We start from the raw sequence: 16,958 nt of genomic DNA on the forward strand, positions 1-16,958 counted from the left end.
GGTTCTTTGGTTAACTTTAGAGCCGGGGGTCCCAGCAGGGGCAGTTTTGTCCTCCAAAGTGACATTTGGCAATGTCCGGGGACATCTTTAGTGGCCATAGCTATGGAGGAGCTGCTACTGGCATCTGATGGGTAGAGACCAGGGTTGTTACTAACCATCCTACAATGCCCTGGACAGTCCCCACAATAAAGAATTACCCAGTGTAAACAATCAGTAGTGCATAGGTGGAGATCCCTTGCTATCAAATATTAAGTCAATAAAACTTTCTCTGTGGGAAAATTCTCAAGAACATGATCTCTGCTATAAAGGAGAGAAGGGACATTGAATCTCTCAGAACAAACTAAAGGATAATAAAATACACAAACTGATATAACTAATTAGAATGATATAAATGTATGGACTAAGAAGAGAGTAAACGAAGTGATTATAGTAGAAAGAAATCAGAGTAGCTTTTGATAATAGTCACTCATTCTATCTTCTAATATGCTTCCCTCCTGTTTTGTCTTCTCAGTCCTTCCTCTACTTGGCCTGGTATATGACTATGTCCGTTCTTGGACACTATAATAACTTCTTTTTTGCTGCTCATCTTCTCGATATTGCTATGGGATTTAAGACGCTAAGAACCATTTTGTCATCGGTAACTCACAATGGCAAGCAGGTAAAAGTTGATCTTTTTTCCCTCCTGCAAAAACCAAAAAAAACCCAACAAATATACTAACCTAAATAAACCCAACCTCCAATGGCAATGTACAGATTTTTGTGAATGGAGGATCTGTACTTTTCTTTTATAAACCATGAGAGTTATTAAGAGTCCCCCTAAACCCACATTCAAGTCTGGGCTTGACTGAGTCGCTGAGTAACCTTGGATAACTGACTTACTTAACATTTTTAAAACTACTCATTTTGTAAAATGAATACAATAAAAGTACCTGCCTTTTAGAGTTTGGGGGAAAATTAAATAAAAACATAAATGTGTTTTTATGGGGTGTTAGCACAGGCCCCGACACATACAAAACACGCCAGGAAATAGTTCATTTTTCCCCAATACAGTATTTACTCCGTTTGATACCAGAGGGAACCAAAATATGTCCTAGCATCCAGAGCCACCAGTTCTAACAGTAATAAAACACGAGATGCCACGTTCTTATTTTAACGTACTATTTCAAAAGTGGCTATCTGGGTATTCTTTTCTCCACTTTTAAATTGGGTAGAAAAAATAATAATGTTTCATACTTGACAGAGTTATACCTAGAGTACTTACCTAACAATGGTTTAGTTCCAGATAATCAATTTATGTTTTAATGGAGTCCAACTGTAATGTCATTTTACTGTAGAAGCATGTATTAACTGATTCATTCTCTATCAAGTATCCACTGGGAGGTAACACATTCTATGTCAGTTATTTGACTTAACAGAGTCCTCTCCCCAAATTTTATAATCCAGCATATTTTTAAATCCGTGCCCCTGCAGAAAACTTGAACCATGTCCACTGTTAATTTCACATGATTCACAGTTAAATTTTCATGTTCTTTAGTTTCCCAAATTTCAACACATTGTTCTTACATGTCACTTTAGTTTCTGAATGTATGACTTTAGCAAAAAAATATATTATGCTTATTCACTTAGAGTATTGAGTTCCTCATATATTTAAAAAACTGAAGATGCTGAATCTATTGTATATTTTCACACAAAAGTTCTGGAACTAGTTTCAATTAACTTCTAAAATTCTGCTGTGATTATTCCTTTTTCCTTTTGAGCTATCAGTTTTTCATTTGCAGCAATCTAGAAAGCTTCGTAGTCCTTACAGGTAAAACATGCAGAAATTTACAGTGGCATTGTACTTAATTTGTAGAAGTGAATTAGCCCTCTATTCACATAACATGTTCTCTCCAGATAATTTTAAAGTGACTTTTGAATGACTTGAGATGTGCTGCCACAGGGTACAACATAGGGATTCGCTGTAGTCAGAGGAAGTAGACAGAAAAAGAATGCATTTTGTTGTGTTTAGAATTTCTGAGATAAAACCAGAAACATATTTTCACCAACCTGGTGAAAGTCATGTTTTCAACATATACATACTCTGATCAACTTGGACATGAAAGTAAATCAGAGTTTATTCCTATTCCAGCTGTAGTATGCATTTAACTAGCAAATTAAGTAGGCAATTTTGCATGAAATAGTCTGAAAACTTGATAAAATAAAGAGAATATGAAAATAAATCCTCCTTGGGGGGGGGGATAAGAAAGGTATAGAGTAAGGTATGGATGCCATTACTTTCCAGTCCATAGATCCAACTATGTGCTCATAGAATGCTTTCCTCCCACACTGATGTCAAATATGCCAGGCATATATGTCTTATTTTCTAATGCATGTTCATTGTCACCTTGCATTCCAGCTTGTATTAACTGTTGGCTTATTAGCTGTTGTTGTATACCTATATACTGTTGTGGCATTCAATTTTTTCCGAAAATTCTACAATAAAAGTGAAGACGGTGATACCCCCGATATGAAATGCGATGATATGCTAACGGTAAGTTCATACACTTGATCTGATATGAATGAAAACATTCTCCTCCTTCTTCAGTCTGAGTGGTCAGTGTAGTTATTCTTCAGCCATGTGGAAGAGAAAACAGCATGTACAGTAAAAAGTTGTGTGGCAAACAAACAACTGTTTTCAATTTTTTATGGAACATGAAGGACCATTTCTACCATTTTTGCACATCAGCTGCAGCAACCTGATAATGAGGAGATTTCCTACATAAAGAACTTAGAACTGGGAGGCTCACTATCAGCACTTTAACTTACTGGTTCACAGAGTCCAGGACAGCAGGTAATATTTTTTCCTTGGAGACTATTTTGAAGCCTTAGTGACTTGTTCACTTTAATGGTATTAACTGACATCACTGAAGTCCAAAAATACATCTCTTAATAGAACTGTTGGTTTTTGCTTTTATATTCAGTATCCTGGCTTAAATTATCTTTTTAGTCTTGATTTTAAAATCAATGGATAAAGTTTTCATATTGGTCTGTCACTGTTCCGTAACCCACCCCTCTGAAAATGGCAAATCAGAAACTATCCAACATGAGATCTTAGATTGGAAATACGTACCTCTAGCTGAAAGGAGGCGAATCTTCAATGACATCAAATCAAAATAGATACATAAATGGGGTTAGTGAGGTAAGAGACTAACAAACTGGTGGTAAAATTACTCTAGAAAAAATAAACATCCCAAAAGAATAGTGAGAGAGAACTAATACTACAAAAACTATGATAAATCCATGGGGCAGGACAGAGCCTAGAAATATATTCAGATACATTTGGGAGATTAAAAATATGGTAAAAGTGGCTTTTGAAATCATGACTGAAGAATTCAATAAATGGTGTTGGTACTATGGATGTGCTTTTGAGGAAATTTTGATATAAATTGGTATCAGCCTAGTTCTTTAAATAAAAAAAAATTCTGAACGGAACAAATATTTTAATGCAAAAAAAGTTAGAATTTGACTTTTGAAATAAAAACAACAATTTTTTTTTTAAGATTTTATTTATTTATTTGACAGAGAGAAATCACAAGTAGATGGAGAGGCAGGCAGAGAGAGAGAGGGAAGCAGGCTCCCTGCTGAGCAGAGAGCCCGATGCGGGACTCGATCCCAGGACCCCGAGATCATGACCTGAGCCGAAGGCAGCGGCCTAACCCACTGAGCCACCCAGGCGCCCCAAAAATGACAATTTTTAAGTGGAAAATGGTATTTCTGAGTATGACATAAAACCTGAGATGCATGGAAGCCTAAAAACTTACTTTAAAAAGGATCAACTATAAGCAAAATATTAGAGACAAATGAGACACTGAGAAAAATATACTCAACACTATAACAAAGGGCCAGTGTCCTTAATTTACTGAGTCCTTATTACATCACTAGGAAATAAGCCAATAGAAAAATGAACAGACTATGTCTAGACAACTCATGGTAAAATTCATTCAGCTTATAAATTGGGAAAATGCTTACCATCTATTGTAATTAAAGAAATGTGAATCAGAACAACTGGCTGCCCCTTTTTACCTATCAGGTTTGCAAAATATTAAAGTCTGTTAATACCCACAGTTGTGATCTTGATGGGAAAACTGGCACTTTCATTAACACTTGTTGGGAATTTAAATCAATACAATGATTTTAGAGAAATTTTTCAATGTCATTCTCACATTTTTAATTGTACTTACCCTTTTCCTTGTCAGTTCTACTACTAGTAGTGATGTAAATGTTTATTTACGAATATGCTCCTTTATGTCCAAGGATACTTGCTGCTACCACAATTATCAATAGAGTCCTGATTAAGTCATTTATGGCAAATCCATACAACAGGAAAGTAGGTAGCTATTTAAAAATAAGATGGAAAAAAATAAAAACATGTTGATATACAAAGGCATACAAATTGCTTTTAAGTGGAGGGGGAGCAGATCTTCAGTAGTATCATAAAATCCTAATTGTGTGTACACCCTACACACACACATGCTAGAATGTACATATTAGATATGCTACAATATGGACACAGGAAGGATACAGAGGAAACTGTTAACAAGGGTTCCTACAGGGAGCAGGACTAGATCAGGGAGCAAATAAACTTAAATAGTAAGAGACTGGTCACTGGTAGCATAACACTCACCAGAGTCACTAACGTTCAACACTTTACAATCAGTAAGGAAGTACTTTAGAGATCCTTTGCCTCCTCTTCTGGAAGCTGCTTTTAATATCCACTTTAATTCTCTACCTGATGACCCTGAAGACTAGGGATAGAAGCTGGCTAGAGGCAGGGAGGGGACCTGAAGTCTGGAGGAGGCAACAAGGCACAGGAGAAACTGAGTAAGTACTAACAGCACGCCACTGTGTCTCCATGGACTCCAGGGAGATTCATTTCTCTGCCAGGAGAACCCTCTCACACCCTGTCCCCAGTGGTTAAATCTCAAAGTCCATGCTCCTTAGGTCAGAAGGTTTACTAAGGTCATTCATTCTCAGAGGGTATGGTCCTTATGCATTGCTGAAGAATGCTGGAAAGGTGGGATGACTTCAGGAAGTAGTATTGAGTACCCTTGAATATCCTGGTCTCTCCTCATGTCATGAGTCAGATTTGACCTGTTCAGTTATCCTAACGGTATCCTTGGATAACTACATTTTGAATATCACTTTCAGTATGTGTTTCTACTGCTTTTGTGAATTTTGCCAATGTACTTATTATGAGAAGAATCCAGATGTGCTTTGAACAAGAGGTGGGTTAGGAAGACAACTAAGAACTGAGAATGAATGACCTTTACCAATTGCATGGGACAAGTATAGAGACGGTAGAGAAATAAGGCTTCTTGATGTTTTCAACTCAGGGCTCAGGACTGAGCCTGGATTTTGCTCGGTTGAAGGGGTTTCTGCCTGTACAAGTGAGACTACCTACAACCAGCTCTGTTGTGCGTGTTTGTATCTCTAAAGCTTTCTGTCTTGCCTTTGGTTGGGGTGAGGTTGGAGGCACCACAAGAATACCTCTTAGATGTTTGTTCTTGCAAAAGACAACTCAATGCCATGATACAAACAGCTCAGTCATAACTGTGTGGCTGTTGAGTGGACCATCCAGACCAAGAGGCTGTGTAGCTTTGCACATGCTCCTATCTAGCTCATGGTGCTTAAGAACTGTCACACCAGAGGCCACATGACCTAGATTTCCCTTGTAGTGTTAGGTCTCAAAACACCTTTTACTCTGTCTCTTACTGATACTCCTGCTGCGAGGCGTGAACAAGCCAACAACATATAAGATGTAACTGATCACTGATGGTAGTGCTCATCACAAGTCATGGCTTAGCACAACCAAGCAGGCAGCAAGACTGAAGGATGGAGTAGGAGGTGGTCAGGTTTGATTTCTTTCATGTGCTTCTCAAAGGAGAATCCTTCCTTTACATCCACGTCTAGCATTTAGTCTTCACAGGGGAGAACTAGTATTGTTGGCTTGAGATAGGTTTTCTTCACTCATGCCCTACTTTCTGGGCATCATGCTAAGCTTCCACTGCCTTTGTTACTTCTGGTTGTTTCGTAAGGTATTGTAGGAACATTTTAGGTTTTCTCAGGGTCCTTGATCACCTGCCAGTGTTTCAAACCTAACAGCAGGTGGCGCTATAGCAGCAGTTTTTCAGACTAGTTGATGCTTCAGATTTGGCTGGCTCCCCCCCCCCACCCCCCTGTTCCTTCCTCCCTCCTTTCCTTTCTTTTTTTCTTTCTCTACTTACTTATTTATTAAGGTGTAATCATTGTCCTTAGTTCTGATTTCTGTGCTGAGAGACCGGTAGTAGATGATTTTTGACGTAGAACCATAATAACAGACTTTTGCCTTTTGTTCCCCCTGAACAATTTTTTTTTACCTTAAATCTTTAAGGTTCTTGAAGGTGGAAGGTCTCATCTTCTGTAACATCTTCCTGCTGAATAGGGCATAGAGTTGTCCCTACCTACTCGGGTCAAAATTGGTCAGTTGGGGACTGTTTAGGGGAGTTACAAAAGATGGAGGCAGCTGAATCCAACACTGACAGTAAAGAAGTGTCTCTGTGAAGAAAAAAAAAAAAAGTGTCTCTGTGTGTGGTCAGGATCATCTGCCCACATGAAGTCATTATAGTCAGGGACTGTCCCATAGTGAGCTTTGAGGCTCCTTTTATCAGGAGGGCTGTTTTATGCTTAGCTAAAGCCTTTGTTTGCAACTGTACCTCAAAAGAGGTGGCTTCTAGGATAAATATGACTAAGGAATAATACCATCAAGACCTCTTTGTTTGAGATAAAACGTTAATATTCTAATTACAAAGGATCAGTGGCAAGTGGGAGAAAGCTTGTCTCAGGAGATAAGGCTATCCCCAAGTGCATCATCCAATCCAGTCATAAAGGAAGTTGGGCCATCCATTATCTCACAAGTCCATAGTTAATCCTGTGGAGTGGGATATGCTCTGGCTTTTAGGGAATAATTTCATTATCCACACCACACAGAATTGGTCAGGGTGCTAGTTGAGTTACACAATTGTTGGGGAATTAATCCCATTTTCCAGCTGTTTAAATAATTATGTGTCCATGGGGTCCTGTTATTATCCCCAGAGAATAATAAGTAGAAGATCGTCTATACAGGAGTTACTGTGGTAATTTCTGTGAAGCTTACCTCCAGTTGTCTAGCTTAGGTAAACTACAAAATTTAAAGACAATCAAATCTAGAATTTAACATCCACAAAGGTGCTTTTTAAATAATTTTTTTCTCTTAAATAGCGCTCATTTTCAAAGATAGCCAAATTAGGACTAGTTTATTTGAAAAAAAAAAAAAATAACAACCTAGGCCTAATTATTTACATAAACTCAGCAAGAATAGTGAGTGATCATACAGATCTTTTAGAATCTGCTTTGCTAGAACTTTATAAGGAATCTCTAGGTTGAACTTTTAGTAGCTCTATGCCCAAAGCCAAGTCAAATATTTGCCATCAGACATGCCTGCAGTACCTGTGGATTTGGGTGGAATTCCTCTTCCTGAGGTCCCCAGAGTATCCTGAGGTTCCTGCACCTGCAAGGAAGTGACATTCTTTACTCACTTGGTGAGGCTGCTGGGAACATGTAAGCAAGATATCAGGCCAACAGTTCCTAGGGGCTTTGTGGCTCCAGGTTTCATAAAGCCAACCTCAATTCCTTAAAGCTGTCAGGTCATATCTGAGTCTGTGCATATCTTTCTCAAATATGACATTCCAGTCAAAGCCTTGGTAAAATGACCCATGTTTCCAATGGTGTCCTGTTACAGGAACAGATTCTTACTGAATTTATGCAAATGACCAGGATTATCATGGAAGAAAGAATACTTACTGAGACCTTTGAATTTGAGGGTATGGGTAGAGAGAAAGGTTGAATGCTTTGATTTGTTTACAAATGAGTCCTTTTACACTTCTACAAGTCACAGGTATCTTAAGAAAAAGTTTCCTTAGTCTGGAAGAGCAAACATCAGAGAACCAGCAACATTTCAAACAAGAGTCAAAACACTATAAACTTTTTATTTAGTCCCATGTTAGTAATTCTGCTTTAGCTTGAATGCAGCTTTATATTTCAGTTCTGATCTTAGAGATACTGAATACCTATATTGTCCTAAAAGTCCTTCATGGAACTCTCCTTGAAATGAAACTCATTTTATCAGAAAGTAAGAACTATTATAAACAACAACAACAAAAAAACCCCTCAGAAATGGACCTGTTAATGCTATGATATAATTAGACCACTTCAATAGCCAGAACTACATTACATACAAGCAAGCCTCCTTTGTTCATTTAAATCAGAGTTTTTAAAAAACCTTAGGAGGTTTTTAAAAGTGCCCAAGTTCAGGGACCTTCTTTCCAACACAACCTGGTTTTTTAGCAGGAAGGAAAAAAAAAAATTACCTTATTCTTTTGAGAATGTCTTTTTCAAAACAAAAAATGCTTTAAAATCAATCTTAGTCCATCCTGAACACACCTAAAATTCATTTCCAAAGATTTCCCTTTGCAGACCTTCTACAACTTTTTTTTTTTTTTTTTTTAACCATCTCATTTAGATGTTCATAAGCATTCCCTTTCCTTATCTTTCTTTTCTTTTTTTTTTTTTTTTTTTAAGAGAGAGATCATAAGTAGGCAGAGAGGCAGGCAGAGAGAGAGAGAGGGGAGGAAGCAGGCTCCCTGCAGAGCAGAGAGCCCAACAGGGGGCTCAATCCCAGGACCCTGGGATCATGACCTGAGCTGAAGGCAGAGGCTTTTAACCACTGAGCCACCCAGGCGCCCCCCTTATCTTTCTGACATATCTCCAACTTTTCCGCATACAGAGTTGATTCCCTTATTTCCATCAGTCTTAGTCACAGTTAGCAGAATTTTGCACTCTATAGAAACCTTAATCTCCAGTGAAGACTAAGGAGTAACCAATTGTAAAATGTTACACCATAATTCTTTAGATGTCAAATTTATGAGTCAGTTAAGCACAAAACATGTTTACCAACAGATTTAAATATCCTTAGTTCTTTGCAGTAAGTCAAAAGCACAAAACTATGTCCAATAATCAATGCTTTAGCATTTTATCCCATTTCAAAAAGACCTAGATGTCCAACAAATTTAATTTCATTTGTCATCCAAGCAAAACTACAGTTTCAGGTTACTGAAGACTTCAAAAGCTATCTTAACAATTACCCATGAAAACTTTGAGAAAGACAATTAACTATCAGTTTAGTTACCTTTTGGTAACAAATTCCAACAGAGATAATATGAGCTTATTTGACTTTCAGCAAACCTCCACAGAGTAAGTTTTACATTTAGTGCACATAACTTCAGTATTAAATACTGATTTATGTTCCACCTGGGCCCACCCCATTTTCAATTTTTACCTGAGACACTGGGGTTTGCAAAAGGTCCAGAATGAAGCGTGTAAGAGTCCAAGTAGACCATATAGTAATGGTAATTGGTTTTCCTTTAGCATGAAAAAGTTTTAATTCATGACCTACTTTCTCCCATGTCTACAGGCCTAACGTCCCTAATATACAGAACCAGGAGTAATGTTCTTTCATTACCTTAAAAAGCTACAAAAGTTTACCCTTGCTGACTGTTGCTCCTCCCATCTTTAGGAACCGCCTCAACAAACATATGTCAGGGCGATATTCGTTTGTGCTCTCTATATTACCCATACCCTGCAGTAAGTACCCACAACTCACCAGGGGAAAAAGGCATGGCCATGCCTGGTGTTTTGAGCTGGAAGATCTAATTAAGCCAGCAGTATCCTGAGAGAATTTGAACCTCCTCTCCAAGAATATAAGAGGAAAAAGTGAAAAATGATCCAAAGTTCCAGAGTCCTGGGCAGAGAGATGATTTTAGCTAGATAGCCAGGGAGACAGGCTTGATATATATAAAGACATCATCTCCAAAGGGGTGGTTCTCAACTTCCAAGGCACACAGGATTCACCAGGGCAGCTCTTTATGAATCCATAGTTCTGTGGGAAGACCCCAGATCCCCTGAATCAGATACTGTAAGGGAGTTGTCAAGACCTGTGTATTTGGGGGAAAAAGACCAACCAGCCAAACAAACAAAAAACCAAAAAACTTTCCAGGTGGTTGAGATAAGGAGTCACACTCCTAGGTAAGTAACCAGCTTAGGTTTTTTTTGTTTTTTTTTTTTAATTTATTTATTCATTTTAGAGAATGAGAGCATGCTAGCAAGCAGAGGGAGTCAGGGGAGGGACAGAGGGAGACAAAGACCTCCCAGCTTGAATGGGGAGTCCTACATGGGGCTTAATCCCAGGACCCTAAGATCATGACCTGAGCCAAAATCCGGAGTTAGGTGCTTAACCGACTGAGCCACCTGGGTGCCACTATTCTTAATCACTTATTTTACTCCCCCAACAAGTAATCTTGGTCTCTATCTCTATTTCTCCCCCCATCCCCATTTTTTGGATCAGCATAAAGATCTTATAAAGATCTTCACCAATCCACCAGAAACTGTTTCTCCCGTGTTTCCTACAGCTGTTGCAAACAGTGCTTTACCCCAGAATGAAGCCACTGAGATGAGTGGTGACAGAAGCCATAGAATCTTGAGAATTAACAACTGTGTCCAGTGTTTGTAGTGCCAGGCACTCCCCTTCCTTGTGACTCAGATTCTCTGAACAAAGTATATCTATTTGTCTCCTGGAATAACTTCCCATTCTCCAGCTCTGATGATCAGGTTTGAGCTGATTTTATGAAAAGGAAGCTGAACAAGAGGTTTCCTGTATTCAGAAGCAGAATGAGAACCTGACAACTAAAAGCCTGATCGTCCCATGTTTCCGGGTGTTTACCACACTATCTCACAGTCCACCCTAGCAGCCATCTACCTGCTATTTCAGCAGGTAGTGATGGTTAAGGTTGGTAAAATCAGTATCAAAAATTCCACAAGTGAACCATGCATTTTATTCCTTTAAAATGTACTATCTTATTAAGTCTAAATAATTAAATCCCTGACTACTTATCTTTTCAGAATGGCCAAAAGTCTTTATTGCTGGTGAATGCTTTTTCTGGCATCAAAGCTGTCACAGAATGAAGGCGAGCAAAGAGACAGGGCTATTGCTGGGAGAGGCTAGATGAATGAGATATGAAAATCTGAGAATAGTAAATAGGAGACACTTACTTTGGTAATTTAGCGTCATTCCATGGTCTTGTCTCCAGCTGTGCATGTCTAGAAAATAAAAATGAATCGTTCATTTGAGGACAGACTCAAATTAACCAGGCTCCTAAGAGTCAGAAGTATGAGTCAGAATACCAACATCCTACTTGTTAAGAGTTTGTGCCACAAGTCAATACAAACTCTATGCTGGAAGCCAAATTATAATCCAGAGTCTTGGTTAGCAAGATTTAGCAAAAGGAAGGCGCTAGATGATCTTCATACTTGTCAAAGAAGCAGCACTTGGAGAGCTAGGACATTCCAGAACCTGGATGGGGCATTGCAGTGTTACACTGTTGGCCCAATATGGGTATAGCAGGAGTGTGGGAGCCAAAGGGCCAGAACTGGATATGGAGAAGTGCTAGACCAGAGCCAGGCAGAGTATCAGAACTGAGTCTCCAGCCCACAGAGGAGTTACATACCTGGATAAGTATGGTGAAGCCAGGAAAGGATGGTCTAGGTTAGTTCATTAAGTAAAGAGTAGGCAGCTACAATAATTACTTCCCATGCCCACAACTAAGCACATATGAAGACAGATTTAAAGAAAAATACACAGCCTGATCTTTTTTCTTAATAAAAATGCTTATGGTAAAAATAATCCTAACAGTATGCAAGAGTATATAGTGAAAATAAAATTTCTTCTTCCTATAGATCCATTGTTCTGAGTTTCAAGCACTGTTTTAGACAGTTACTAGAAATTAATACAATGTCCCGAGGGATATTTTTTTTTAAGAGATGGTCTTCAAAATTTTACTTCCAGAGTTTAGTTCAGTGGGGGGTACCAGGAATTCCCAGTGTTTATGCCTGTAGGTGACCCAGATGCATAGTTTAGTTTAGACACCACTGGTCTCATTGGGCTCTAAAGATTGACTTTCCAGGCCTCTCTGTAAGAGCGGCCCCATACCTGAGCTCCAGAACAGTTCTGGGTTGGCGGGGGCTAGGAGTGGGTGTAGAGCTGCCTTATGATACACTCTGTTCGTTGTGTGTCAGACTGACAAACTTCCTTTCTGAGTGACCCAGTTTTAAAAAAAATTTGTTCATTAAATTCTAGGCATCTGACCCAGGAAACTTTTTAGCTTTATCTATCACTATTAGCTGTTGAATTATTGAGTTGAATATTGTGGTGTCCCCTTGCTGCCAGTTCTATGACTGCACTTCGTGCTTTTTAAGGTGATCTGAGAATCTGAGGTTTATAATTTGAGGCAGTGAAATCTCCATGAGAACACTGATCAGTCATGATTTTTCACTCCTGGTTCATCCCACAAGTGATTTTTAAGTTCCTATCATGTGCTGGACCTTCTTCTAGGAACTGATAATAGAGCAGTTACCAAAATAGTTCTTGTAATGAAGCCAACCCTAGTTGAATGAGAGAGATCATAAAGCACCAAAACTAGGTGAATTGGAGATACAAGTCTGGATGGAATTCAGGAAGGAGACCCATGATGTAAACAGAAATGTATTTAAGTGATTAGCACAGAGATGAGAACTTAAGTATGAACCTGGGCACATTCCACTAGGAAGTGTCCTAAAAGAACAGAGGTCAGAGAACCCAGTGCTAAGGCACGGGTTCATGAAAAGACAGGGAGATGAAGAAGTGGCCAAGGAGGCTGAGAAGGAATGGCCAGAAATGTAGAAGAAAATCAGGGGATTGTGATGTCTCCCCAAGAGAACACTTTCAAGGCCTTTGCTCCCTTCATTATGGCAGAGTGGGTAAATGTGTCTTGCACTGGTGGGTGACATCAATTGGGTAAATCAGAGTGTCTGGAACAGTTTAAGAAGGTCTCATGGAGGAAGGGTTATTCACTGAGGGTTGAAGGGATGAAAGGAATGCATAAGAATGTAGAATGAGGGGCACCTGGGTCTCTCAGTGGGTTAAAGCCTCTGCCTTCGGCTCAGGTCATGATCTCAGGGTCCTGGGATTAAGCCCCACATCAGGCTCACTGCTCAGCAGGGAGCCTGCTTCTCTTCCTCTCTCTCTCTGCCAAACTCTCTGCCTACTTGTGATCTGTCAAATAAATAAAATCTTTGGGAAAAAAAAAAAAAGAATGTGGAATGATTTTTCAAGGTAAGGAACATGTGCAAACTGAGATCTAGAATCTGGGATAGTTTATCTGAGGGGCATGGTTAGGGTGGAGGGTGGTGTTTGGGAGCCATGACTGATCACCAGAGAGGGGTTAAGTGTCACTGTATCTGAGGTCCCAACATGGAGAATATGAACTTATCCTGAATAAAGATCAACCATGGATGCTTACAGCCACTGATTCTCAACTGTTCTGATTTTGCCCGCCAGGGGACGCCTGGCAATGTCTGCAGACACTTTTGGTTATCTGCGGGATGGGGTGCAACTGGCATTGAGTGGGTGGAGGCTAGAGACCCTTTCAAAATATCTCATGATGAAAAAAAAAATCCTATGATGTATAGGACAGGCCCCACACAAAGAGTGATCTGGCCCAGAATGTCAATGGGGCTGATGCCTGAGAAACCCCTCCCTGTTCTGCAGCAGGCACTTGAAGCTGTACTTATTACTGGTTGCTTTAATGTTTCACACTTAAACAATGACCTGATTTCCTCCCTGCCTCTCCTCTCTTCATTTATTCACATTCGAGTAGAAAAGTTTCAGCATCACATTCCATACATAACAGATGAGGAGATGGTGAGGGTTATGGAGTTTGGTTTTTTCCTAGTTTAAATTTCTGAGATTCCATTCTATTATACATTTACTTTTACTTCCTCCTTCCTATGTCTATTGTGCTAAAAATGCGAACAGATTGATTAAACATAGATTTGTGGACTTTAATGTGATCTTAATAGGATCACCTTATGCCAGATGCTAGTGAGGTATTTTTCATTCTCCACAAAGTGTGACAGAAGGTGCTAAGCAGAGTGTGCAGTGCGGAGTTTTGTTTAAAAGGCAGCAAAGTGTAGGAGCCAACTATTTGCATCATAATCACAGATACTGAAACAAAAAGAGGCAATGTAGAATGCAAAGATTCTCACCATTTCCAGAGTGAGGATTAGGAACTAGAGGGAGAATCTTAGCTTTGCAATGTTCCTCAAGCAGTGACCATTTCTCTCCTTTCTAGTGCTATATGTTCCACATGTATGTCGGGGTACGTGCTGGAGGAGGGATCGGTGATGAAATCGAAGACCCAGCAGGCGATGAATATGAGATCTATCGAATCATCTTTGACATCACCTTCTTCTTCTTCGTGATTGTCATTCTCTTGGCCATAATACAAGGTAAGCATTGTCTTCACTGAAGCACCAGAGGATCCAGAATTTGAGCCACCTGTTGTTTAAGTAACATTAAGGTGGGGTAGGAACGTCAAGTGCTCTCTGCAAAAGCCAAATAGAATGTTTCCTTTCAGGATTTCTTCTTTCAAAGTCTTTAGAAGGAAAATCAAAGCAGCATGGGACCCTGGGTGTAGGGGAATATGGGTATGGGGCTCTTTTCCCATAACCTGATAAAAGAAGCACTTCCCTCAGTTTGACTCTCTGCCCTGCCACTTACTGACACAGTGTTGGGTGGGTGAGCAATGTAACTCCTTTGGATCTTTCAAATGCAAATTATATAAATCTCTAAGCTACAGTAGATTATTGAAAAGTTTTTTTTCTTTTAAAAGAAAGGATATTGATACATAAATATCCAGATAGTTAGTACCTAATGCAAGATTGTGCTTCCTAAATAATCTTAAGGCTACCATTGTTGGGTATCTGTTACCTGCCTGCCACAGGTATGAAACTCTACCCTCATGCACCCAGTGAGAATGGTGGTTTTTACATTTCCAGAAACTGAGCCATAACAAGTTTAAGTAACTTGGCCAGAGGACACAGTTAAGAAGTGTCAGGGCTGGAATCCAAACTCAGGGAGGGTGTCTGGACCCAGAGCCCTCACTTAAAAAGCTGAATGCCATACTGACCCCCAGTTCTTCCCTTCACTCCAGGGACGCTTGCAATGTGGTATTTCCTCCCTCAGAAAAATCACTCTTACTTACCTCTTTCTGTTCATCCATTGATCCTGGCTTGAATTAAATGTCTGTGAACATGATATTATCCTCCAGGTCGTACAGGCACAAAACGGTAATTTTTTTTCCAGTAAAATACACGAACAAGTTTAAAAGATTCATAATCCATCCTTTCTGTCTTCATTGAGTGTAACAATGATGTGTTTTATGAGAGAGCAAACTCATAAAGGCCCTGGAAGAGGTGCATGCAGCTCGTGAGTCCGAGAAGGAAAAGGGTCTAAGGGAAAACAGCGCAGGGCAGTTAATTTCTGGCTGACACGGTTCTTAACGTGCTGGTGAGTTTATCTGCCAGGAATTTATGAAAAGAATGATTTGAGGCACGTTCCTCAGTTAATAAGGTAATGTTTGATTTCCAAATTGGTACTCCAAAATCTCATTACTGGAGTTTTTGGCACTTTCCGACCGGAAATCACAAGTGCTCTTTCTCACAGTGAAGTAGCAGGAAACCTATCCTCTGTATGTGCCAAGGTAACAAAGGGTTTTTCCTGCTCTGTCCCTTCATTCTGAAACCCCTTTCCTGCCCCCAGAGAGAAGGCTGCTGCCCTGGGAGGAGTATCGGGTATGTGCTCACAACTTCTGCCACACTCTGAGCCTCTCCTGGCATGGCTGTACATTTTCTCTGTCCTTGGAAGGATTAGCCAAGGGGCTTTGAATTTAATTATTCTTCTGTGGTTGATAAAGATTAGAGTGTGTTTTTATTGAACACTAGGTTTAATTATTGATGCTTTTGGAGAACTAAGAGACCAACAGGAGCAAGTCAAAGAAGACATGGAGGTGAGTCTTTCTGTGGCTGGCTCGGCTTTGTTGCTGCGGGCACTTGTCTCCCCTACTGTCTTTATCCAAGATTCATAAATGGGGGAGAAAGTAGGTGGAGGACATAAGCAACAGGGGACTGCCTTAGCCTGCTTCAGATCCAGGCAGTGCATACCACTGACCAGTTTGCTAGGCAGGAACTGTGGGGCTCTAGGGTGGACAAAGTAATAAGACATCGTCAACCCCTCAAAGAGAGGGAGAACCACCCATTCAAAATGATGGATTCACTGACAAGTAAACAGGCAACTGCAGAGCCCTATGTTGAGCCCTTTCTAATAAATAACTCAGAGGAGAACTTTATAGAATTTAGAGGCTGTGGAAAACCAGAAATGGGTTTTAAGCAGCTTATGGGGGTTTACATTTTGTGAAGATTACTATGGTTTAAAACATAGGGAGTACATTAGCAACTGGGAAGATCAGGGGCAGAGAAGCAGGCTGTGAGCATTTTTTCGGCAGGAGATTATGAGGCTCCTGCTGAAGAAATCAAAGATGTAGGGGCCAGACGGATTCAAGCAGTACTTTGGAGGTGGTGTGACAAGAGGGTGATTGGCAAGATGCAGAGGACGAAAGGTTTGGAGCAAGCAGGAACGATTCCCAGATTTCCAGCGTGAGCTACCAGACAGATGGTGGCTCAGTTACACCCAGAGTAATTACGAGAGGTAGCAAAGAGGAAGGGCAGGTCCATGGGTGAGCTGTTACTTGTGAGCCCATCGAGTGTGGTAAAGACCTACTGCTGAATGTGGCCTATCGTTGTCCATGGTCATTGATCAATAAGGCAGAGAGAATTCAATAAATTCTTAAATCATCTCTAGTTGAGGCCCTAAAATCTAAGGCATCACAAACATGCCTTCAGTGGTATTAAATAGTTTCTAATTTGCCAGGAAGATGAGCATCTGGAGCCACACGAAGGACACAATGATTAAATTC

The 16,958-nt window shown here is 40.0% G+C and overlaps 1 protein-coding gene and 1 long non-coding RNA gene across 8 annotated transcripts in view; one reads left to right on the forward strand and one right to left on the reverse strand.

Annotated features, from left to right (window-relative positions):
* Positions 1-16,958, forward strand: part of RYR2 (ryanodine receptor 2) — a 738,653-nt gene that overhangs the window by 717,626 nt on the left and 4,069 nt on the right. For all 7 annotated transcript variants that reach the window (XM_045087357.1, XM_045087359.1, XM_045087360.1 and 4 more), the window contains 4 exons: positions 512-658; positions 2,396-2,530; positions 14,277-14,433; positions 15,928-15,992. In XM_045087357.1, coding sequence (XP_044943292.1) covers positions 512-658; positions 2,396-2,530; positions 14,277-14,433; positions 15,928-15,992 — 504 coding nt within the window. The remainder of the gene's footprint in view (positions 1-511; positions 659-2,395; positions 2,531-14,276; positions 14,434-15,927; positions 15,993-16,958) is intronic.
* The window catches only part of LOC106003931, a 50,876-nt gene continuing 37,612 nt past the window's right edge, over positions 3,695-16,958 (reverse strand). Inside the window, exons 3-6 of the long non-coding RNA XR_001176698.2 lie at positions 15,189-15,390; positions 14,191-14,529; positions 11,161-11,208; positions 3,695-6,573 (exon numbers count right to left, since the gene is read on the reverse strand). This is a non-coding gene — a long non-coding RNA (uncharacterized LOC106003931). The remainder of the gene's footprint in view (positions 6,574-11,160; positions 11,209-14,190; positions 14,530-15,188; positions 15,391-16,958) is intronic.

The sequence above is a fragment of the Mustela putorius genome, unplaced genomic scaffold, assembly GCF_011764305.1.
Source record: "Mustela putorius furo isolate JIRA1106 unplaced genomic scaffold, ASM1176430v1.1 tig00001118_pilon_pilon_pilon, whole genome shotgun sequence".
NCBI lineage: Eukaryota > Metazoa > Chordata > Mammalia > Carnivora > Mustelidae > Mustela > Mustela putorius.